The 24,227-nt window shown below is 52.9% G+C and overlaps 2 protein-coding genes across 4 annotated transcripts in view; both read right to left on the bottom strand.

The window, feature by feature from the left end:
• Positions 1-6,686, bottom strand: part of DENND2C (DENN domain containing 2C) — a 30,793-nt gene extending 24,107 nt beyond the window's left edge. Inside the window, exon 1 of one of the 2 annotated variants that reach the window (XM_030965687.1) lies at positions 6,628-6,686. The gene's annotated coding sequence lies outside the window, so the exon portion shown is untranslated. Of the gene's footprint in view, positions 1-4,403; positions 4,533-6,627 lie in introns of those variants that run through there. The other variant, XM_030965688.1, reaches the window with a different exon arrangement.
• A 491-nt stretch (positions 6,687-7,177) lies between these two features.
• AMPD1 (adenosine monophosphate deaminase 1) lies at positions 7,178-17,727 on the bottom strand. 2 transcript variants are annotated; one of them, XM_030965775.1, is made up of 16 exons: positions 17,706-17,727; positions 15,966-15,977; positions 14,752-14,926; positions 14,116-14,281; positions 12,556-12,718; positions 12,158-12,377; positions 11,666-11,795; positions 11,188-11,382; positions 10,844-10,975; positions 10,599-10,762; positions 10,355-10,481; positions 9,752-9,915; positions 9,247-9,367; positions 8,252-8,425; positions 7,735-7,845; positions 7,178-7,333 (listed from the first exon to the last, which is right to left on the bottom strand). In XM_030965775.1, exons 1-16 carry the CDS (start codon positions 17,725-17,727, stop codon positions 7,178-7,180), a joined length of 2,232 nt encoding a protein of 743 aa, XP_030821635.1. The 2 variants fall into 2 exon arrangements, with proteins under 2 accessions (XP_030821635.1, XP_030821634.1); XM_030965774.1 differs by lacking the exon at positions 15,966-15,977.
• Positions 17,728-24,227: the final 6,500 nt, after the last annotated feature.

Below are 24,227 nucleotides of genomic sequence, written 5' to 3'. Positions count from 1 at the left end.
GCAGGACACAAGGCACCAGGAAAAAGGAACCACATCTGCCTCTCCAGAGAGGAGCTGCTGCTTCACACAGGATGAGAAGAGCTGTGGTGGCTGGGGAAGAGTGCATCCTCCTCCCAGAAGTGCTCTCTTGCTCCACAACACAAGTGAAAACCTGCCTGGTGCTCTGTTTGCCAACACCTGACATAAATTTGCCATCCAAGAGACTGGAGGGCAGTGGTGCTCGGCCTGTGGGGTTTCAAAATGCAGAAGAAACAAGTGAGTTTTCATCTTCAAGTGAAAAATCACCCCATGTTTAGATCAGCAGAGAAGGAATGCTAAAGAAACACTCTGGCTTCTCCTAGCCAAGCAGAGCCTGCACAAACAGGAGTTGTGCTCTTTGAGACTTCCCACACACAGAATCCAGGGGATACAGCACACATCCTCCAGAAAATCCAGCAAGGAATGCAGGGGAAGCCACCAGGGAGAACTGGGGTGGCTGCACAGAGCCAGCACCTGCAGGTCCAGCAGGGCCTCAGTACAGACATTTCATGTGTGGAATCCTCAGCTGTAGCCATGATATTTTCTGAAAAATCCTTTCCTTAAGATATTTTCTCCTGAGAAGCTGAGAGGCCTCAAGAATAAAATGTAAACAATGGTTATCTGCTGCTGTGGAATGCAACAGGTGATCTCTGATTAGCCCATGTTAGTTGTTTCTAATTAATGGCCAATCACAGTCAGCTGGCTCGGACTCTGTCAGAGACACAAGCCTTTGTTATCATTCTTTCCTTTTCTATTTTAGTATAGTTTTAGTATAATATATATCATAAAATAATAAATCAAGCCTTCTGAAACATGGAGTCAGATCCTCATCTCTTCCCTCTTCCTCGGACCCCTGTGAACATGGTCACACTCAGCCTTGGAGCCCTTTTGCCAGCAGAGGTGCAAACTCATCCCAGACAGAAGACAGCAGCCCATAGGCTCTAACAAGCCCCATTCCTCCCTTTCTCTGGGCAATTATCCCATTTCAGAAGTTCCAACCCTCCAGCTGTATTTAACAACCTCCCTTTGCAGTAGGAGACAAGTGCTCAGCTCAGGCCAGGGGCCACTCTGCCTCTGGTAACATTCCCCTGGCACCAGGAAGGGATGCAAGGGCAGCGAAACAGCAGAATTCCACACATGCCCAAAAGCAGAGGATCCCTGCAGAAAGCAGCCAGACCTGCTCCAGGTGGGACCAGGGGCCAGAGCGACACCAAACCTCTGCTCCAGCTGCCACTGCCACCCTGGGCACATGTCCTCCACAGCCAGTGCCACCACACCCGGCCAGCACTGAGTCACCACAGCCTGGCAGAGTGGGCAGAGCCAGGGATGGGCAGCAAACCACGCTGGGAGACACAGGAGCTTCAACCTGCCCGGCAAGGGGTCATGTCCCACTCTCCAGGCTGGGTGTGGAGAGCCCCCAGCACAGCAGACCCACACCCTGCCCGCTGCTGGGACCACACCTCAAATTCCAGGCTCAGGGATACCCCTGGAGCTGCTGATCTGCTTGGCAGAGGCATCTGCAGTGCAATTAAAAGCAGAGCACTGGCCTTGGCAGATCTTCTTGATAGCACTAGTGAGAAAGCTCACTGCTCAAGGACATCCCAGGGCTCCCAGGCAGCTCAGGGATGGTTTGGGCACACACGGCACCAAGCCTTGGCTTTGCTGCACTCTGCCAAAGCTGCACAGCTGCTGTGGGAAGCAGCTCCCTGTCTCCACAGTGTGGGCTCCTGCAGGCTGGAATGGCTGAGCCCATTGTCCCAGACAGCTGCTGGTATCTCTCCCACTCAGCAGTGAATGGGATAAACTTGGACAATCTGGGTAAGCCCCAAGCTGGGGATATTTGCTCCATCATCAGCCCTCTGTCCCTCATCAGCATTCCAGCCTGTCCTCAGTGCTTCTGCAGCCACTGGAGACCCTCTTCCCACAGCAGCAAGGGGCCCCTGCCCTCTCCTATAAATAGGCATTGTTGCCAAAACATCCTGAGCCAGAGCAGAGCCATCCTTCCTCCACGTGTGTCTGCACAGCCCTGATTAGCAGACAGGAAAGCAGCTTTCCCTCTGCTGTGCCACTCAACTGCTGCAGCTCCAGGGCACTCTCAGGACCCAGGCAAAGGGTCCTGAGCAAAGGACAGACTCTGCTGGGGACAGCCGGGGGGACAGGGCTCAAACAGCCTCCCCAGCAGCCCAGCTTCACACCAGGATCCTCCAGGGCCTGCCAAACCTTCAAACCCAGCATTGCTGGAAGCAGGAGTGGCACAGGGAGCAGAACCTGAAGGGTCCCATGGTGTGGAGCAGGGGTTTATCCCAGCACTGACCCAGTCCAGCACCTGCACTCACAGCCCATGCCCACAGCTGCTCTGGTTCCAACAGCACTGGCTGCTTTCTCCTAAGTGCTCCAGCTGGGAGCTCCTCTGGGAGCAGCCTGGCAGAGAATCACAGAACACACTTGGAAGGGAACCACAAGGATCATCCTGTCCAACTCCTCCTGGCCCTGCACAGGACACTCCTGCAGCTCTGGACATCCACTGGGGAGCCTGGGCAGTGCTCAGCACCCTCTGGGGGAAGAACCTTTCCCTGACACCCTCCACCATCCATGAAGACAAATGACTGCTCAGAGGAGGCTGAGTAGCCCTGCACAGCTTCCCAGGTGGGTCCACCCTTGCTGTGCCCAAGCTGGGCAGCTCTGCTGGCTGCCAGCCCACGCCACATCCTTCCTGCCATGGCTCACGTTGGGAGGGCTGCAACAAAAACTGCCAGTGCTGCAGCTTCCTCAGACACATAGACAGACACACAGACAGACAGACAGATCCATTTGTGCTTCCTCATCTCAAGCCATGGCTGAAGTCAAGGCCTGATGCTCCTGCTCTCTCCCACTGCCCAGCTCCCTGCTCCCATGGTAGGACACAACCAGGAACTGAGAAACGTGGAGGAGCAGCTCAGCCTTGGCCAGCACATGGAACCCCAGAATCCCAGAAAGGGTTGGGTTGGATTGGAAGGAACCTCAAAGCTCATCTCCTTCCACTCCCTGCCATGGCAGGGACACCTTCCCCAGACTGCTCCAAGCCCCATCCTGTCACAGACATCTTTTATGAAAAATCCTTTCATTAGGATTTTTCCTCTTGAAAAGCTGAGAAGCCTCAAGAACAAAATGTAAACAATGGTTATTTGCTGCTGTGGAATGCAACAGGTAAATCTTTGATTAGCCCATGTTAGTTATTTCTCATTAATGGCCAATCACAGCCCAGCTGGCTCAGACTCTCTGTCCGAGCCACAAGCCTTTGTTATCATTCTTTCCTATTCCATTCTTAGCTAGCCTTCTGATGAAATCCTTTCTTCTATTCTTTTAGTATAGTTTTAATGTAATATATATCATAAGATAATAAATCAAGCCTTCTGAAACATGGAGTCAGATCCTCATCTCTTCCCTCATCCTGGGACCCCTGTGAACATGGTCACACCATCCAACCTGGCTTTGGACATGCAGCAATGGGATCCACAGACAGCTGAGCACAAGCCTAAAGTTCTCCCTGCTCAGTGCTGCTCCCTTGGACTGTCTCTTCCAAAATATCCATCCAAGGAAGGGAGGAATGCAGCTTTTCACCTGCCCAGGCTTGCTATCAAGAACCAGGCATTTGATCTCAGCTCATCACGTGAGCCCAGGCAAGGGTAGAGACAGATCTTTGGTGAAGAAAGAGCACACTGGGGTGGTGTGATCCAAGTTAAGTAACTCCTAAATGTAGTCCAGGACAGGCTAAAGCACAGTTCAAGGACAGAGCTGGCAGAGACCACCTGGGTCAGGCAGCCAGCACTTGTATCAAGCCCTGTACAAATCATTCCTGTCACAGAATAACCAGGCTTGTGACTGCTTCCATCCTGACCTCCCCTTCCAAATTCCTTCAGTGGCCCCAGTGTGCTTCCCAGTATTTCCAGAGAAGCCAAATTTATCACCCTTACTGCAGCAGGACTTAGAGGAGATCAGTGTAGTTAAGAATACTGAATTATTTCACCGGAAGCAGCAGTTTGGGAGAAAATTACATAATTTCTAGACAAAACACCACCCATTTCTGCCAAAAGACTGCCTCTCTGATCCACACTGTTTGGAAGCTCCCAAAGCAGAAGAATAAGGCACGTTCCCAGCACATGACAGGTAGCCCTGACTCTTTTTCCAGCCCTGAAATCCAGAGAGCACACTACACATTTTCCATGCAAAGCCTTGAGACAATCCCATTTCCTGAAACCACATTCCCAAGGAGAGAAAGCTGCCAGTTCTGCTGTTCCAGAATAAATCCCTGCCTAGTGCTGAGGTCAGCCCCCCCCCCAGCTGTGCTGCTGGAACCCCCAGCACCCCGAGCACCCTGCAGCAGAGGCACTGACACAGCACCTTACCTTGTCCTGCTCCTGGGAACACAAGCACTGCCTGGACCAGCTCGTGCAGCTCTGAGGCAATCTCAGTCCTTTTGTGAAAGCTGTGCAGTCTTAAACCACCCCAAGCCCTTGTCACCAAGCCTCCTGTGTTAGCAGCCAAATAAAAAGCAGTTTCTGGTCTTGTGGAACCTAGGGAAGCTGGCAGCTCGTTCCTGGAGGGAAGGGACCCCTTCCAGAGCTCTCAGCTACTCCCATCCTGCTCCTCTCCAGAAGAACTCTGATGCTCCTCTGAACAACTCTGCCATGCTGATGCCTCCAAGAGATGGGCAGTAGCAAAGAAGCAGACTTTATATCAAAATAAGTAACTCTCCAGGAATGCAGAGCGCTTAGTCATTTCCACCTCGATACAAAGCTACTCTAACCACGAGGTATTAACTCCTTCCATGCTGCTGCAGCTCCTGCTGAGGAGCAGTTCTGCCTCATTAGATCCATGGCCACAGCCCCTGGACACAGAAAATGTGCTGCTAATGCCAATTACACAGCAAAAGGAAGTTAAGTCTGAGCCTCACAGGTCCTAAAACTTTTCTACTGACTGTCCTTCTCTAAAGTGATGAAATTCGACTTCCTGAAAGCAAGTTTTTCCTCAAGATATAAAAATACCCCAACCAGACCACTTCCAGCATGTAAGCCCTGAAGGCTGCTACACCAGGGTGCACATGGACAGAACCCACAATGTACTATTTTTAAAGTCGTGGGGTTTTGACCTGACTCACAGGATCTGAATGCCCAGGGTAGCAATACTGACAACAGCAGTTGACTCAGCCCCTACACCCCGGGCAGGCTGCCAGCCCCAGGAATGCTGCAGCTGCACACCAGAAACGAGGCACAAGCTGGGCATGGAGTTAAAAATCAATCACAACTTATCCAGGAGCACTTCCTCGGTGCCACCAGCAGAGGTGAGGTTCCAAAGGAAAGCCACAAAGCCTGTGTGGCTTTACATGGGCCACGCCAGACAGGCTGTGTGGGGCCACAACCAACCACTCATTCCTTTGGGAATGTCTCAGCAGCACCCAGGCAGCTGCCCCAGGAGGTTCAAAGGGTGCAGACTAAGGCAGCACTAGAAAACCTCTCAGACACCATTCAGATAATGTGTTCCAGAGCTGCCCACTGAGTCATATCCATATTAGATTATTACAACTGGAAGACTGAGATAAAAACTTTGCCAAGCAGCAATGGACAGCACTAGGACACAAGGTCACATCCAGGTCAGATCCTCCAGCCACCAGTGCTCAAATACACATTTCCAGGGGATGGTTTTCCTGCAACTTCTCTTCTACTTTCCTTCCATCACTGGCTGATGCCAGTCCCAGCTGCGAGGGGGAATTGCTCCAGCAGTGCTGGGCTCTGTCACAGCCAGGAACCCTCCCAGCCAGGCTGTGTCACTGGAACAGAGGGCTGTGTGTATGCAGCGAGCTGGGGAAGGCAAAGGGAGACTGATCCAGCGTGCCCAAGGAGCTCTGTACCCACCCAGCCCCTCAGTGCAACAAAGCACAAATACCCAGCGAGCCCTAACCCAGCACAGCCCAGCAGCACGCACAGCTCTGTAGAGAATAACAGAATGGGGCGGTGGGAGAGACCCTCTGCAGGTGTGACAGGCAGCCCTGACTCTTTTTCCAGCCCTGAAATCCAGAGAGCACACTGCCCATTTTCCATGCAAAGCCTCGAGACAATCCCATTTCCTGAAACCACATTCCCAAGGAGAGAAAGCTGCCAGTTCTGCTGTCGGTGCTCTGCTCACACAGGGGCACCTAGAGCACGATGGTTTTGGCCATCCCCGCGGGCAGACAGCTCCGGGCAGCCCGCGCTCCATCGCCCTCACGGGAGAAGCGCTCCCCGACGGCCAGCGGGGCCCGCCCGCCTGTGCCCACCACCGGGCAGCCCCACTCCGGCACCCTCCCCTCAGGCATCTGCACGAGCTGGGGAGACGAACCCACCCCAAGCCCGGCTCCCCCGGCGAGCTGCGTCTCCTCCGGGCAGCTGGAGCAGCACCTGCTTCCTCCGGCCCGTCACGGGCAAGATGCTGCACCAGCCGCTGCCCGCCTGTCCGTAGCCAGGACGCGGGGACCCCTCGGGGCCCGCAGCCCCGAGCCCGGCCGCGACTGTGGGAAGCCCCAACCTCCGGGCCACCCTCTCGCCCTCCCGGTGTGGCCCCCGCCCCGTCCCGCCGCCCCCCGCCCCGTCTCACCGCGGCCTCGGCCCGCTCCCGGTCCCGCTCCCGCAGGACGCTCCCGGCGCGCACGGAACCACCTCCCATTGGCTGATGTAGCCATCACTCAAGTGGTGATCCCGCCTCCTCCCCGCCCCAGAGAGCCCGGAGCCATTTTTCATTGGTTGAAGTGGCCGTCACTCAGAAGGAGACCCCGCCCCAGCCGCGCCCCGTCCCGTCTCTCGGCGGCCTCGGCCCGCTCCCGCAGGACGCACCCGGCGCTCACGGAGCCGCCGTCCATTGGTTACTTTGGCTGTCACTCAGATCGAGATCCCACCCTCGCCCCGCCCCAGCGCGCACAATTCCATTGCCCATTGGCTGGCGTGACTGTCACTCAGCCCACGGTCCCGCCCCCTTTCCCTCAGGCGCTCGGATCCGCTTCAGAGACGGGGTTTTACTGCGCTGCTGCCCCGGGGCCCCGCAGTCCGGCACGGTCCTGGCCTGACCCCCCCCTCACAGTCCAGGACGGCCCCGGTCCCGGCCCCCCTCACAGTCCGGCACGGCCCCGGCCCCGCGGTCCGGCCCCCGCCTATTCGTTCTTCAGCCCCTCGGCGATGAGGTTGAGCTCGTAGCACCAGGTCTCGTAGCGATACGCAACGCGGATCTGGGCCACGTTCGTCTTCCGAATGTCATTGCCATCGGGCCCGTCTTCCTGGTAGTTTTCACCCAGGAACTTCACTTTCTCCTGCCAGAGGCAAAGACAGCTGTACCGACCTCAGAAGCTCCGCTGGCAGCGCCTGAGGGAAGCCCTGAGCCCACGAGCGGAGCTGGTGCCATTCTCAGGCTCTGGGCAGGACCACGCCAATAGGACACACACCTCGTGGAACAGGACACACTGCAGGACACCACTGCATGCAACAGGACACACCTCATGGGTGTATGAGACACTGCAGAAGACTCAGCTTGTGAGACAGGACACACTGCAGGACACACCCCTCATGGGACAGGACACCCCTCATGGGGCAGGACACCCTTCATGGGGCAGGACACACTGCAGGACACACCCCCCAGGGGACAGGACACACCTCATGGGACAGGACACACCTCATGGGACAGGACACACCTCCCAGAGGACAGGACACCCACCTCGTGGGACAGGCCACACTGCAGGACGCTGTTCCTGGCGATCTCACACATGTCACAGGTGCTGAGCTTGAACACCTGGGCAGCGATGGCGTACTCCTCCATGAGGGGCTCCTGCAGCACAGGGTTAGGGGTCAGCAGCCTCTGCCAGCACAGCCCATGCTCTGCAGGGGCTGTCCCACAGCTCACTGAATCATTGAGGCTGAAAAAGTTCTCCAGGATCAAGTCCAACCTTCAGCCAACACCCCCATGCCCACTAAACCATATCACAAAGAGCCACATGTTCTCATTTTTTGAAAACTTCCAGGCACCACTGCCCTGGGCAGCCTGTTCAGATGCTTGACCCCTGTTTCAGTGAAGAAATTTTTTCCTAATATCCTACCTGGACATCTGCTGGTGGAGGGAGAGATGGCCCAGCACATGCTGGACCCTCTGCAAGTGCCACTGGCTTCCAAAAAAACCAAGGCCCACACAGTGCCAGCCCCACAGTGCCAGCCCCAGTGCTCAGCTCACACTGTACCTTGGTGTAGTGGAACTGCATGGGGTCATCTGTAGAAAGGGACACCATGAGCCCTTTCTGGTGGAAGTCGAGCAAGGGATTCTTGGCGTACTCCAGGAAGAGGCTGTTGTTGCTGAGTGGGGACATGGCAATGGGAATTCGGGCAAGGAAGTACAGGTACTGCAGCACCGGGCTCTGCAGAGAGGAGCAGAGGTACCACGTTAGGGATAAAGTTCTGCACCTTCAACCTCTCCAGGGTCACTCAGATCAGGCTGATCCCAGACAGGGAATTATGTGCAAGGAGAGAGATGGGCCAGCCAGCAATCAGTGCTTCAGGCTAAGGAGCACAAGAGGCCAAGTGTCACAGACGTGTTTTATGAAAAATCCTTTCCTTGGGATTTTTTTCTCCTGAGAAGCTGAGAGGTCTCAGGAACAAAATGTGAACAATAATTATCTGCTGCTGTGGAATGCAACAGGTGCATCTTTGATGGGTCTCATGTGGTTGTTTTTAATTAATGGCCAATCACAGTCAGCTGTCTCAGATTCTCTGGTCAGTCACAAGATTTTATTATCATTCCATTTCTTTTCTATTCCTTGCTAGCCTTCTGATTAAATATATTTTCTTCTATTCTTTTAGTATAGTTTTAATTTATATCATAAAATAATAAATCAGGCCTTCTGAAACATGGAGTAAGATCCTCATCTCTCATCCTGGGACCCTTGCAAACACCACCACAGCCAAGGAGCTGTCTGATATCAAACTCAGCTGGCTCCAGTGATAACAATCATATTCTGTGATGGATCTGTGAGGCTAAACCCCCAAAATCTAATACACTGCTCAGCCACATCCCCAAACCTGCCTGGAGAAGCGCAGAGAACCATTTAACATCAGCCTGAAGCCAGGCTGTGCCAGCGTAAAGCAGAGGCACAGGTAACTGCCAGCTACCTGAGGCAGCTGTGAGCCCTTCTCCCGCTCTGCCATGCCTGGGCTGCTCCTGGCAGCCTGCCCCACGTACCTTCTTGAGGTTGAGCCCATGGGAGATGTTATCAGCTGTCATGAAGGCTGCCAGCAGGTGTGTGATGGCCCCGGCCTCGCCGCAGTGCGGGCGGAACAGGAACGTGTTCATGCCACGCTGCCTGGGCACAGGGAAGGAGCCCTCAGAGCAGGCAAACAGAGGGTTGGGTGCCTGGACCCAACTTCAGGCCCAGCAAACAGCAGGGTTGGGTGCCTGGACCCAGCTTCAGGCGCAGCTCTGCCCCTACCATAAGTCCCCAAGAATCCAGCTTGACCTAGGAGCACATTACTCCTTCTCTTTTCTCCTCTGTGTGTGCAATAGATGCACCTCTGCAACCCCTGAACTTTCTCCCCAGTTCATCACCCCTCCTACCCAGGGAGGTCTGGATTGCTCTGGGACGTGATGCTCCAAATACAGAGTGAGGAGAGCCCCACTTCTTCCACACCAACAATCAAAGAACTGAGGCAAGGCACGAGGCAGCCCCTTGGCAGGTCCCAGGCCTCACCTGCGCAGGTTGTTCAGCACCAGGATGTTGGCATACATGTAGTAGATGTAGTAGGTGTAGGATGGGTTCTTTGGGGAAGTCCACTCCTCTGGCTTGGGGCTTTTAGTGCTGAACATGTGTCCACTGTGCTTGGATTCATCATCCACACTGTCAAAGCCCGTGATCTGGTTGGCAAAAGGAACAAAAAAGGTGCATCTCACACTCCCCACCTCGTCACTCCCAGGTGGGCTCACTCTGTCCCACCACAGCTCACCAGAGCCTGGCTCTGCCCCTGTGCCCCACAAGGGCAGGGTCAGACAAGGCTGCAGACCTTGCTCTGTATTTATAAGGATTATCACACCCCCCCAGCACTGTCCAGGACCAGGAATAAAGCTCACACCTCCCCAGGAGATGGGTGCACAGCGATTCCCAGCCCCACAGCAGCCAGCCCAAGCAGTCTGACCCCTCCTGCCCTTCTGGCCACATCCCCCTTCCCTGGAATGAGGCAGAGCCCCCTGGCCCACTGATGCCATTTTCCCTGTCAGGGCCAGTGCCCCATTTCTGGTGCACAAACAGGAATGTGAGCTCTCCCCACACCTGACAACATCCCCAGCTGATACTCACGTGGCGTAGAAAGACACTCAGCTCTTTGTGGGCTTGGGGATTGATAGTTGCCTCAAACACAGGAACAAAGATATATTCCAGCATTTTCCCAAAGTGGGGAAGGAAATTCTTAGACCTGAACACATCACTGTGGACAAAGGGATTAATTGCTACCAGAGGGACAACACAGTCCACTGTCCCCACAGCCCTTTCAGGGATGAGGGACCTATAGGGCTCAGTGCTCCCTCAGCCCCACAGCACATACTAAATCCTGGGCACTTGGATCATCCACTTCATGTTGGGGGAATAGACCCTGTGGGTGTTGAACCAGCTGGCCAGCCTGGCCCACTCCTCAGGCGACCGCCCGTAGATGGAGAGCCGGGGCTCCGTGTGCTGGTACTTGGCATCCTCCAGGTCAGAGCCAACCTCCTGCAAACCACAGCACACCATGGCAAGGGAAGCCAGAGCAGCAGCACAGCTTCACCCTGTTCTCCTCCCCTCTCTCCATACCTTGATGATGGTAGCAAAATACTCGCCGTTGATGGCGTTCTCTGTCTTCAGGTAGAGGTCCCTGAGCTCGCTGGCCCCCACGGGGTTGTACTTGTCATTGAACTTGTCAAAGCGCTGGAATGTCTGCCGGCCCTGCAGCAGGGAGCTCAGGCTCAAACACTGCCCTCACAGCTTGGCAGGGAGCAGGGACTGAGCCAAACCACCCAAAATGGCATCACCAGGAGCTGCTGCACCCTGACACAAATATTGATGCACGCGGCAAGTGTGGCTGCACAGGGAAGGCAAAAGCCATGGGGGGAAGAGTGGCCCAAGAGTAATCTTACATTAAATATCCTACCACTTACAGCATGGACATCCAGGGAATCCACTGTCAGGTCGTAGGGGTGCAGTTTGAGCTGCTGGAAAAGCTGTTTCATGGTGAGCTGTTTGCCCTTGGCGTTATAGACCACGCGGTCAGCATCCACATGGTAGGATTTCTTGATGAAACGCAGAAGGTGCTTCTGGTTCATGCAGGCTGCAGCATGGATGTGCGTGTCCACCTGGGAAAACAGGGACAGCTTCAGGCTGAGGTGCTTGGGTACCATCCCAGGGGTTGAACAAACCCCTCAGGCGAGCACATTGTGTGTGAGCAGGGCTCAGCCCAGCAGGTGAACACAGCCAGAGGGCACAGCTTTGCCAAGAGCATCAAAGGCAGCAGATTCCCACTCACAGGAGCAATGCTGCTGCTACAGACATGGACTCTAACATCCAGCTCCCAGGGAGAGGCAGGCACCATGACAGCTCCTCTCCAGGGTCCCTGGAGCTCTAAGCCTTGTCTTTTACCTTCCTGCAGTTGTAGAAGTCACGGTGGGGGTTGTTCTTCAGCTCCTTCATCTCCTCCATCTCATTGAGCATTTCATGCACTTGGAACTTGGATGAGAGGAACTTGAGGCGCCGGTGAGTGTAGGTCTTCCTGGTGAGAGCAAAGGGCAGAACAGTCACTGGGCTCCGCACCCCTCAGCATGGGGACACAGATTCCACCTGGCCTGGAGGAGCTCATGCTGGCCAGCCCTGCTCCCCTGAGATGCCTCCCCTGGCTCTATCACAGAACTCTGAAGGAAGGCTGGCCAGCTGGGAGCCTACCTATAGATCCTGTCTCCAGCCCCTGAGTGCTGCTTTGCTTAAGACCCAAGCCAAGAGGGCTGATAAGCACTGAGGACATCTGTGCAGCCAGGTGTGTCACCAGCAGGTTTCTCCCTCTTCCCAGGAAGGGGAGTGGGCTGCCCTGACCTCCCTCTGCCCTCTGAGGCAGGATTTGGTGGGCTGTGCACTTACACAGGCCCCTGTGCAATCAGGACCAAGAGGAAGTTCATGTCATCAATGAAATTCTTGAGGCTGGGGTAGGGCAGGTCCTTTGGCTCATTTCTCTCAGCCGCTGTCTTGTCTGCATAGACATAAACCACCCCATCCTTCATCTGCACGTGGTATCCCAGGTCCTCAGGGAGGTTCCCACTGTCCAGAGGATCCTGTCCATCCTTCACTGGTGGGGTGAACACTGCAGCAAAAGGAGAATTCCATCAGGTTGCCAGCCCGAACCTCCCAGGCCCACCTTGCTCCCCCACCCCACGCAGCAGGCAGGGACACCCCACCACTGTGTCACCAAGGAGGGGACCTGGACATGTGCCTGAGCCCTGCCCCGTGCTGAAGGCAGCCCCTGGGGTGCCTGGATGTACCTGGGCCAGCGTCACTGGGTTTCCAGGGCTCTCCCTCAATGGCACGCAGGTAGTGAGAGGGCGTCTTGGGGAACCTCTGCAGCGACTGCTGCATGTTCTTCTCCCGGATGCACAGCGCCCGGTACAGGCCCCTGCACACCACCTCAAAGTCTTCCACTGTCACCTGCAGGGGAGGTGATGCTGAAGGCAACCACACAGCTGGAACAGGACACACCAGGGTGTGTCCAAGAAACACACCCTGGCGCACCCAGGTGCAGGGAGATTTTGGTCATGGGAAGATAAATGTCGAAAAATGGTTTGGGCTGGAAGGGATCCTAAATCTTATATTGTTCTAGCCCCTGCTGTGGGCAGGGACACATTCCACTGTCCCAGGGGCCTCCAAGCCCCATCCAACCTGGCATTGGACCCTTCCAGGAATGGAGCAGCCACAGCTTCTCTGGGCAACTTGTGCCAGGGCATCCTCACAGGGAACAATTCCTTCCCAATATCCCATCTAACCCTGCCTCTGGCAGTGGAAGCCATTCCCCCTTGTCCTGTCCCTACATGGTATTGTAAAAAGTCCCTCTCCAAATTTCTTGTCATGCCAAATAATCATATCATATAATATAATCATATATCTCATCATATCATATATCAGATCATATCATATCAATGTCCCTCTGCTCTGCCTGAGCAGGGTGAGGAAGGGATGAGAGGCAGAGACCCAGGCATGACAAAGGGAAGCTCCTGGCTGCAGAACCAGGCAATTCTGATGTCACCCCCTCTTACATTCCTCACTGCAATCAGTAATGGACCCTGAAATGGAAGCCAGGCCTGGGCAAAACATTAAAGCTATTTTTGGAGCCCAGGCTGAAACTGAAGCAGGAACAACAAGATGCACTAACCCCGACTGTCAGTGATTTTTGATTTACTGCACAAACAAGTGTTTTGGGCAGTCAGGAGAAACTGGAGTGGAGTAGGTCAGGAAACCAACACTCCCAGCTAGGACAGTCATTGCAGGGGGAATGTGCTTAGTGTAGGGAGGGATTTCCAGATCCCCTCTGCTGGGCAGCTCCAGGCTGAGTAACCTCCCAGCAGGATCTTAGAGGCAGCACAAATGTAATAAGAGGCTGAGGAGGAGAGGGAGGCAGGATTAGCACGGGATGTGATAACAGTCCTGGTCAAATGGCTCTAAGTGACCCTGCCTGTACCAGGGGCTCGGTGACTTCCCTCAGCTGTTCTGGGATCCCTGGGTGTGCACAGACCTCAGACAGAGCTGTGTGCAAGCAGAGAGGATGTGACAGAGTGAGCACAGCCCGTTCTGCCAGGCCTTCCCTTGAGAATCCCGTGGGAATATTCAGCACCCCACAGCTCCTGCTAAGGAATTCAGCCCTGGATCCCCAGGGATGCAGCAGGGCACTCCCAGATGCTTGTGAGGCACAGGGGGAGACACCCTCCCCACTGCAGCTGGTTCAGACAAGTGTAATTGACCCCGAAACTGGGCACTGGGCACTGCTGAGGGACGGGCAGAGAGCAGAGGGGTGGCCAGTGTGGAGAGGGAGCAGCCATGGCAGTACCTACCCCAGAGGCATAATCCCCAGTGATCTGCACCCGTTGGAAGTGGGGCACGGTCTGGTACTGGGGGCTGGTGGAGCTGGCCTCCTCGGTGACAGACAGGCTGGGGACAGCCCCCGGGGCCACGGGAGGTGCCAGCACTGTCGTCTGCATGCGGATCAGCTTCTTCCTGCTGCGAGGAAAGGCTCAGGCAAACAGCCCCGTTCCATGGTCACACACAGCTGCAGGGCCAGGGGCACTTCCCCCAGCTGTGTTCCAGCTGTGCACACCGTGCTGCAGCTCACTGGTGGTTTCTGAGCACCTCAAACAGGCACTGCCAGAAGCACAGGCCACAGCACACAAAGTAGCCACAGGCTTTGGAAGTTGCATCTTTCCAGAGTCCCCAGGTCTCCCTCCCCAGCAGCTCTGTGGCCGTGGCTGTGCTGGCACCCAGGGAATTGGCCAAGGGCGTCTTTCTGTCCAACACTGGAAGCAGTTGGAGAGAAAATCCTGGAGTACCTGACAGATGCCCTGGGATTATCAAGGATTTATTCCACAGGTGTGGTGAGCTGTGCCCAAGGGCCTGATTTACATCCCCCCTGTTTGCTGTGGCCAGGAGGTGCAGGCTGTGCTCCTCTCCTTGCTCCTCCCCTGGGAACTCACCGCTTTTCCACCGTGGAGCTGGCCTCCTGCAGCATCATGTGCACTGTCATTTCCTGCCGGGAGATGGGGCAGCTTTCTTCCACATCAAAATGAGAGATTTCCCCCCGGACCTCCTCATCCTTCACCTCGGAGGCAAAGACCTTCTCGGCGAAGGAGCGCAGGGACTCGTCCATCTCTGCAAAGAGGAGTTCAGTGTCCCACAGGGAGGAGATTCCCAGCAGGTGCCCCTTGCAGGCAGCTCCGTGCTCAGCTGCCCTTTCCCTCGTGGCCCCCACACTCTGGAGAAGACTCTGAGCCACCTCCCAAATTTGCAGCAAGGCTGGGCCACTCCTGGTGGGCTGGAGACACACCTTGATACCCCCAGTACAGCAGGAAAAGTAAACACAGTCCAGGAATGCTGCCAAAAGGCCCAGAGAGAAGCAGGTCCTTGGGAAGGGCAGCTATGGGAGCATGCACTGGGAGAAGGGGGGAAAGTTGGCAGAGCCCTTAGAGCTCCAGGGAGCCCAAAATCCACTTGCTGCAGCAGTCAGGGGGAGACAGAGGCATGGATGGGGCAGAGCTGGCAGCCCAAGCACTCAGCTCCACCACCCCAGGGCATTCCCAGCTGGGCACTCCCAGCCCACCACGTGCATCTGCTGCAGAGGTGCCAGGGCCACCATTGCCACAGGGCTGGCTGGAGCTTTATGGAGGAGGAGAAGGAAGGGTAAAAGGCCTTCCTCTGCCAACAGAACACCATAAAACGAGAACCCAAGGGTTCTGCTGGCAGCAGCTCCCAGAAGCAGATGTTTGCATGGCAGCACAGGGGCACTGACAGCGGGTTTTGGCAGCTGGACATGAAGCAAGGTGAGGATCAGTGCCCAAGGATGGACCCCACCATCGAGTGTCACACAGGACATGGTCACAGGTGAGCACCAAAGCAGAGCAGACAGAAGGTTTCTCAACAGCACTCAGGGTGCAGAATGATATTTAATAAATTGCATCTTTTGGTGCTGTATCAAAGGACCAAAAGGTGGGACCATTCTGTGTAACACCGATGGGCAGAGCTGGCACTGCCAGGAAAGAGCATTTCCCAGCTGCTGAAGGATCACCATGATCATGATCTTCATATCTTCATGATCTCCATGATCTACATGATCATGTAACTGCTGCGTGGTTCCAGAGATCATGTCTAGGCAGTAACACAGCAGAGCAGAGAGAAGCCCAGCAATACTCACGTTTGTGTTCTGCTGTTTGAGATAAAAAAGAGACGAAATAAAAGCTGTTGTGATCAGCCCCTCAAAATCTGAGCCTTTTTGCCTTGTCACCTCATCAGTCTTTAAAAAGGAATTAGCAAATACAAGTTTAGCCAAATCCTTCCACTTATAAAAGAATCATAGAATCCTAGAATGGTTTGGGTAGGAGAGACCTTAAAACTCATCTGATGTGCAGGGACACCTTCCATTGTCCCAGGCTGCTCCAAGCCCTGTCCAGCCTGGCCTTGGGCACTGCCAGGGATCCAGGGGCAGCCACAGCTGCTCTGGGCACCCTGTGCCAGGGCCTGCCCACCCTCACAGGGGGAATTCCTTCCCAATATCCCATCTAAACCCACCCCCCTTTGGCTTAAAACCATTCTCCCTTGTCCTGTGATTTGTGAGAAGTCCCTCCAGCCTTCTTGTAGCCCCTTCGGGTACTGGAAAGAAAAGGCAGAGCAGAAATTGTCACTTGGAGGAGCACAGAGGGACGTTGTGCATTGCCTGTCCCACGGCGGAGCCTCGGTGATGCCTCAGTGTGGAACCAAACCCCACTGCAGGTCCCACCTTCCACCCAGCCCAGCATGGCTCTGGCACAGCTTCTGCCTGGCACAGCCCCTGCTTTCCCTGCAGTGCCCAAGGTGGAGCATCCCCTGGAACCCAGATCTTCTCACTCCACACCTGGCAGGCAGCAGTCCTGTGCTGAGCCAAGCTGGCCTGGAAGGGCTCTCCTGCACCTGCAGGGACACAGGGAGGGCAGCACAGCCTTCTGCTGACCAGGCAAGCAGATATTCCAGACTCAGAGCACCAGGCTTTGCTATTTTTTCCCTTGACTGCCCTCCTCTGTGGCCCCCAGCACGGGTGGTCATTTCAGAGATGCCGAGTTCCATCCCCCTGTGCTCACAGCTCCCCAGCAGGATCAGACAGCTGGGACCCTGCAGTCCCACAGAGCCTCTCTGCTGCTCAGGCAGGGTGGCAGCAGCACTCTGAGGCTCAGCCCCTGCCCTTTTTCTCTGACCCAGCAGTTCAGGCTGCAGCTCTGGCGTCACAGCTGCTGAGTGCCCAAAGCCCAAGACACGCTCCAGAATCCTGACTCCACATATTCATCTGCCTACAAAGCATCCCAGAAATGTTTAGTTTGAGCTTTCATCTCTTTAGTGGATGGAAATTACACTCAGGAAGGTTCACAACCTCTCCCTGATGGTGCAGGGCAAGGTTTTAACACCAGCTTCATGTGCTGGGACAGCGTCTCTGACACCACAGCCCTGCAATTCCAAACATGCTCCTATCAGGGCTGTTTGGGGCTGTTATCACTCAGGGCTCTGCAGTCACCTGCCACATGTCCCTCTGCACTGCCCTGCAGAGCCTGGCTGGCCCTGCTCCTGCTCCCATCCCCTTGGGGCTGCAGCTCCCCACAGCTGAGCTTCACCAGGGTGCCTAGACATTCCTGAAATCCCTCTGAGCCCTTCCACAGGGATTTAATGATGTCATTTCAGGACACATTACACCCAGGAGAGACAATATTTGCCTTCAGTACAAGCAGAGGAAGGTTTAAACAATAACACAGTTTCTTCACTGCACTATCCAAAACCATCTCCAAGCAGGAAGAAAAATGCCCAAAGGCCCCAGTGAGGTCCCCTGGACACCACACATCCAAATCTCTGAGGCTGTGGGGCTGGGAGCTGCCCTGTGGGCCCTTGGCTCACACTTGGCTTTCAGACCTACCTGGAATTCTCACCCGAGACATCTCAGCAGCGTTTGCAGAGCCTCAATAACACCCCAGAGTCCCCGGGCACAAGGGGCCAAGTGACTGCCTGGCAGCTCAACACTAATTTTACTGCTTTCCCTTCCCTGTAATCAGACTCTCCCACTCTAAAAGGAGAGTGGAGATCAACTGTGGGACTATTTAAAGTGCAGCTACAAGCACTCGCACTGTAACAGGTGAAAGCAGGGCTCAAATTTAATTAAATTTTATTTAATTAATCAAATTTAATTAATCTTTTTCTTTAAGTCTGGTTTGCATTTTTCATTTTGTGAAGTGTCACCTGGTGTCTGGCCAGATTTCTGATTTCCAGGGCTCCTTTCTAATGTGGCCTGTAGAATTCAGTCTTTTAAGAGAGACTAAAAGAGAGACTAAGAGAGACTAAGAGACAAAACCTGATGTCTTCTATGCTGAACCAAAGGTTTAAAGGAAATTCCCAATCAGAACAGGGGCTGTGGATAGGTACAAACCATGTGCTCTCACCTGAGCTGTTCAGAGGTTTTTCCTGAGGGAGGGATCACTTTGAAAACCTGGATTTTACCCACAGGGCTGCCCAGATGTCCTCACTTCTTCACAGCTGAAGCCAACAAATAAAAAGAAGGTGCTAGGAGCCACAGTTTGTTCCTGAGCTTGTCAGGAACTGCCTTTTCCAAGCTTTGTGTCATAATGTTGATCTGATAATCAGGACATGGTGAGCCACAGCTGAGGTGTATCTGACAGGGAACAGCTCTCAGTCAAGCCCAAGGTGGGTCAGGGAGCTCCTGCCTTAGCCTGGGTCTGGCTCAGCAGCTTGGGAGGCACCTCCTGGCTTCATCTGAAGCAGTTTGTTTCCAGCAAATTGGCTCTGAGGGCTGTACCCTCCTTCAGGGTGTCCTCAAACCTTCTTCAGATCTCACCTGCAGCTGGAAATCGCCTCCTGTGTGAAGAGCAAGGCCAGAATTTGTTGTGTCCTTCCTGTTGCCAGGATAACTCTGAGCTCCTGATTCAGATTCCTGGTGGGAAGTGGTGAAGCTGAGCAGGTCAGGAGGATAAAAGAGTTTTGAGGTGAAGAAGATTCTCTCCCTTTTTGTTTGTGCTTCTATTCTTGATGGCATTGAAAAGCTGCCCTGGAATAGGACAAAGCATTTGGGCTCTGGTTTAAAGGGTGGCTTTGGGCAGAGCATTGAAGGGAACAGAAAAACCACCTGGAACAGAACCATTATTTGGAATTCTATGTGCATCCAGGGGATTCCTGTGCCACGTTTTGCAGGAGCAGCTATGGAAAGCTCTTGTCCGAGAAGAAAGCTGGAATAGGTGAGAGAGTCACCTGCACAAATAAAATAAAATAAAATAAAATAAAATAAAATAAAATAAAATAAAATACAGAGCTGGAAATAACAAGCCATGGATTTTGTCCTTAGGAGCACAGGAATCCAGTGAGGTGAGACCTGGAGCAGCTTCTACAGCTGAGATCATTTCCACAGCATCCAGGAACTCTCTGGAAGAGATGTTCCCATTATTTGATGGGCACAACTTCAAAACAAGCTGAGTAACAATTGAGAAATCCTCCAGAATTTAGGGAATTTTACCCCCCCTTCCCTGTTATTCCCCCAAAACATAAATTTCCCTCCCTCCAACTGCAGAGGTGCAGCACCAGGGCAAAGCTGGGATGATGGTACAAGTTTGGTCTCCCTCTCATGCTGACAAAATTTTCAGGTTCTGAATTCTTCTGGCTCTCACCCATCCCCAAGTTTGAGAGTCTTCACACCACATTGTTGTTTAACTGTTTCATTCAAGGCCCCTAAAATCTTTCTCCTCTTGTTTTCTCTCCCACATGGACTAAATCAGCCCTTAACTCTCCTTGGGATTCACATCTGAAACCAAAAATGACCTTTAGGATACAGAGGTCATCTTCCTCAGGAGAATCTTGGTCTTTTGATCCCTCAGCTTTTTTAATCACAGGGTGAGCTTGGGTGGGCTCATGGTGGAAATCTGAGTAAAGCCTGGGCATGCTGTGCTAAAGTTAGATCCAGGGCCTGTGCAAACTCAAGGACTGACACAAACAGCCTCTCTTCCCACTCTTTTTCAGCTGGAAAGTGAGGGATTCACACCCAGAGGCTCTGGAGTGCCTCTAAACCCCCTCACTTTTACCTCTGAGCTGCCCTGGTTCCACCCAGGGAGGATGGTTGGAGCAGAAATTTGGGTTCCTGAGCAGGATCTTCCTCCAGCTTGCACCCACAGAGGCCATGGGGGAAGCTTTGCTAGAAAATGGTTTAAATTCCTGAAGAGGAGAAGTCTGAACAGGAGGGGGTAAGGTGGATCTCACCAGGGCATCCTGGCTGTGCTGGGCCTTTGATCAACCCTCAGCAGGTTCTCCTCTCCCCACCCTGTGGTAATCACAAATCCTCTGAACAGAGAGAGACAGAGCTGGCCCAGGATTTTCCTGGGAAGCTGTGAGAAAGCTCAGAGAAAGAATTCAAACAATTATTATCTCAATCTCTGCACCTGGCAGGCAATCTCTGTTTGTCAAAGAAGTTTACAAGAAGGAGTTGTCCCTTCTTGACCAATAGGTGAGAGAACATTCCAAAAGGTCAATCAGGTCGTAGGTCCACCATTGTTTCTGTAAGAACTGTGGATTTCTAATAATAAAATGCTTTTCGTGCCTTCTGATGATGGAGTCTCTGTATCACCTTTGTCCCCAACACCCCTTTGGTGACAATTGTATTTGTGGGGTGCCCCATGGCAGGGAGGAATGATAAATCTGACTCCATGTTCTCAGAAGGCTCATTTATTACTTTATGATACTATATTATATTAAAGAATACTAAACTAAACTATACTGAAGAATATAGAAAGGATACTTACAGAAGGCTAAAAAATAATAATGAAAACTCCTGACTCTGGAAAGAGTCCTGACTCAGCTTGGCCCTGATTGGCCAAAGAGTTAAAATAATTCACACCAGAATCCAATGGAACAATCACCTGTGGGTAAACAATCTCCAACCACATTCCACATGAGCACAACACAGGAGAAGCAAATCAGATAAGAATTGTTTCCCTTTTCTCTGAGGATTCTCAGCTTCCCAGGAGAAAAATCCTGGGCAAAGGGATTTTTCCAGGGAATGTGAATGCCCCAGGTGACACCACCTCAGCCATCCCCTGCACAGACCCCCAGGCTGCTGCAATCTGTTCCAGGGCACAACCAAAACCAGTTCCTATGCAATGAGCTCCTTTGTAGGAACAAACCCATTGCAGAGGAACCTTTCCACAAGCCCAGAAACCCCGGGGTTTTCAGCGCCCACCCCAGCCCAGGGTGGGAATGCTCTGGGCACAGGCTGGACCTGCAGTGGCAGGAACTCTGTGTCTCTGTTCCTGGGGGTCTGCTTTTAAATTCCCGGCATAAAACCCAGGTTGGACTCCAGGTTTCAGATGCCTGACACGAGGTCTGAGGAGAAATAATCCTTGAAGCACATTTACTGACTGTGTGCTCTGACAAAAATTTGCCTTCTTGCAGGAGGAACAGCAACAGGGAAGTATTTTAGAAGACTGAGTCAAGCAATTTAAAAGTCTAACAGAACATGATTTGGGCACAGCAGTAATTTAATAGCTGATTTTGCTATTGGAGTATCAAGTAAAGAATTTATTTACTTTTTTTTAATGTAAATCAACATGAGGGACCTCATTGCAAACAGAGATTCAGCAGCAGCAAGATTAAAACTGGACTGGACCAACCTGTGGCAGTCACAAGGTCCCTCTCACTGCTCATTGATGCTCCAGGGCACATCTGGGATAGAGCTGGGCCTGCCCCAGGACAGAATGGAGCAAATCCCACCCCACAGACAAAGCAGAGGGCACTGAGATAAACCTCCTGTAACTCCTGGATCTTGTACCCAGAACCCAAAGAAAACAATCAAAGAATTCAAAGTTTATTCTTTAAAAAAGTTATTTAAGAAGCAAAATAATTTACTTCAATCCAAACCAAAAGAGATGCATTATTGAAAGCAAATAATTAAACAAAGTAACAACAAATTAGCCCTTGGGTTAAAAGTCCAGATCCCAACATTTCCTGACCATCCTGAGGGTTACCACAGGCACACACTCAAGGTTTGGGGCTTTTGAGGAGCACAGACAGGTCAGAATGTGACTCCCCACAGGCCTGAGGCTGCTTGAGATCCAATTCTAAGGCTGAGCTGGACTAAAAATGATGGCAGCTTAAAGATCCTGGTTAAAATCCAAAGTCCCAACAGGGACAGGGACAGAATCTGAGCAGTTTGAGCAAGAACATGGAGTGAGGACACAGAGGAACAGCCCCAGGACTCCACTGGCTCCACTGAGCTGAGCTCAGCCACAGCAACAGAAACATTTGCTCCAGTCATTGGCACTTGGGGAGTTCTGAACAAGAGTTTTACCCTTTTTTAGTATTTTAATATTTTTAATATTTTACCTCAGAAGTTGTTCATGTCTGTTCTGCCCAGTCAGGGCAGTGAGATCAGCTTGGCACTAGTGCAGAGTTGTGCTGTTGTAAATAACAATATTGGGACCAAATCTACTAAACCACCTTTTCCAGGGAGCAGTCTTGTGCAAAACCTTCTGTGCTTATCTTCTGAATAATTTCCCCCAAAGTTCAAAGGGTTTTGTCCTTCCAGTTCTTGGCTGCCACCAAACCCAGGGTTCTCTGTGAGGCAGCTGGAAACAAATTACAACCATTCAGTTCACTCTTGATGAGCACAACACCCTGATTTTGTATTTTTTGCTGGATTTGGAACTACACTGATGGACTTGGGAGTATCACCTGTGCAGGTCAGCTCTGCAACACCCTAAAAACTGAAAAAATCCTAAAAACCATTCTAAAGGTTCCAAAGGTGACATAAATACAGACCCACCCTCACCAGGGCTTCTTCCCTTTTATGAAGCCCAAGAGAAAGGGAACAGCAAAGAGCAGCAGATGCATTTTCCAGTCAATTCCCACACATTGCTGAGAATTCCCAGCCTTTGGAGCTACAGCTGGTACATTTTAATGCCCCAGCATGCTGAGCAGCATGGGGCACTGCTATGATGAATCTCCACCCAAATAATTCTCCAGGTTGACCACACACCCTTCAAACATCAAATGCCAGAGGCTTCCCATGGCCACAGGCAGCTGAGCCCTGGCCAGGAAACAAATTCCTGCATTTCCCAAGAAATCAAACCCCATCCATGATGGCAGGATGTCACCATTCAGTGTCCTCACAAACCCCACACTGCCCTTCCTGCTGGTTCTATGTGTATCCCAAAAGCTTCTCCTCATTTCCCAGGGGTGTTTTTGATTAACTGGCTGCCCTTGTGCCCCACAGCTCTTCAGGAGCAGCCCCACAGGGAAGGTTTTCACAGAAAATCTTCCTGACAAAGCGTTCTCAGCCCTGGCTGTGCAGGGTGGCAGCTCTGCCAGGTTTAACCTGCACTCATGGGATGGTCTGGGCTGGAAGGGGCCTTCAAGCTCATCCCATGGGCAGGGACACCTTCCACTGTCCCAGGCTGCTCCATCCTGGCCTTGGACACTTCCAGGGATGGGGCAGCCACAGCTGCTCTGGGAAACATCAAACAAACTGAACTCGAGGCAATGGTCCCCATAATTCTGCCCACCATTGTGTGTCTGTTGCTGGAAAATAATATTTTATGTTCAATTTTTTGTGGATTTAATTCTTATCAGTCACATCAGTCAAAGTTAAAAAAAATTGAAAAAAGTATTTATAAGGATTATCACAGATAAAGCAAATGTGATGCAGATTGATCCTCTTCATTCCAAGAAGAGAATTAAGACTGTAATTAGTGAAGGAAGCAACATTAAAAGGCAAAAATTCTTCTCTCTCTGTTTACTATTTTCCAATGTCCATTTGAAATTGAGCACTCCAAATTAAGATGTGTGACTGACACCAACAACCTGAAACTGAGCCTCCTGCCACTGCCCTGCCGGCCTGGCACTGACCAAACGCTCCCTCTGTTGGCTGAGAGCTCCTTCCTCCTCCTCCTCCTCCTCCTCAGAGCTGAACTCAGGGCAGAACCAGCCCAGCAGCACAGGGACAGGGTGAGCACAGCTGGGCACCAGCTAACCAGGGCACGGTGTTCTGGTCTGTTCTGGGGAGAAGTTCCCTCAGCTGGAGGGAAGGGTTCACAATTCCCTCGCTCACAGTGAGCCCTGAATTCACCAGTCTGTCCCCCACCTCCTGTGGAGCCATCCCTGAGCTCGTTTCCTTCCTCATTTTGCAGGGATGCTGCAATCAGAAGCTGGCTCAGGTGCCTGTGGCAGCTCTCAGCCTTCTCCCCTCCAGCACAGAAGCCCAGGATGGTTTGGGCTGGGAAGGACCTCAAAGCTCATCCCATCCAGCCCTGCCATGGCAGGGACACCTTCAGTGCCCCAGGCTGCTCCAACCTGGCCCTGGGCACTGCCAGGGATGGAGCAGCCACCTCCAGCACCCCTGACAGAGTCAACCCCAACCCTCCACACTCCTTCCCTGCCAAGGAAACTC

The sequence above is a fragment of the Camarhynchus parvulus genome, chromosome 26, assembly GCF_901933205.1.
Source record: "Camarhynchus parvulus chromosome 26, STF_HiC, whole genome shotgun sequence".
NCBI classification, from domain to species: domain Eukaryota; kingdom Metazoa; phylum Chordata; class Aves; order Passeriformes; family Thraupidae; genus Camarhynchus; species Camarhynchus parvulus.
The sequence above is the reverse complement of the archived record's forward strand: the minus strand, read 5'-3'. Positions and strand labels throughout refer to the sequence as shown.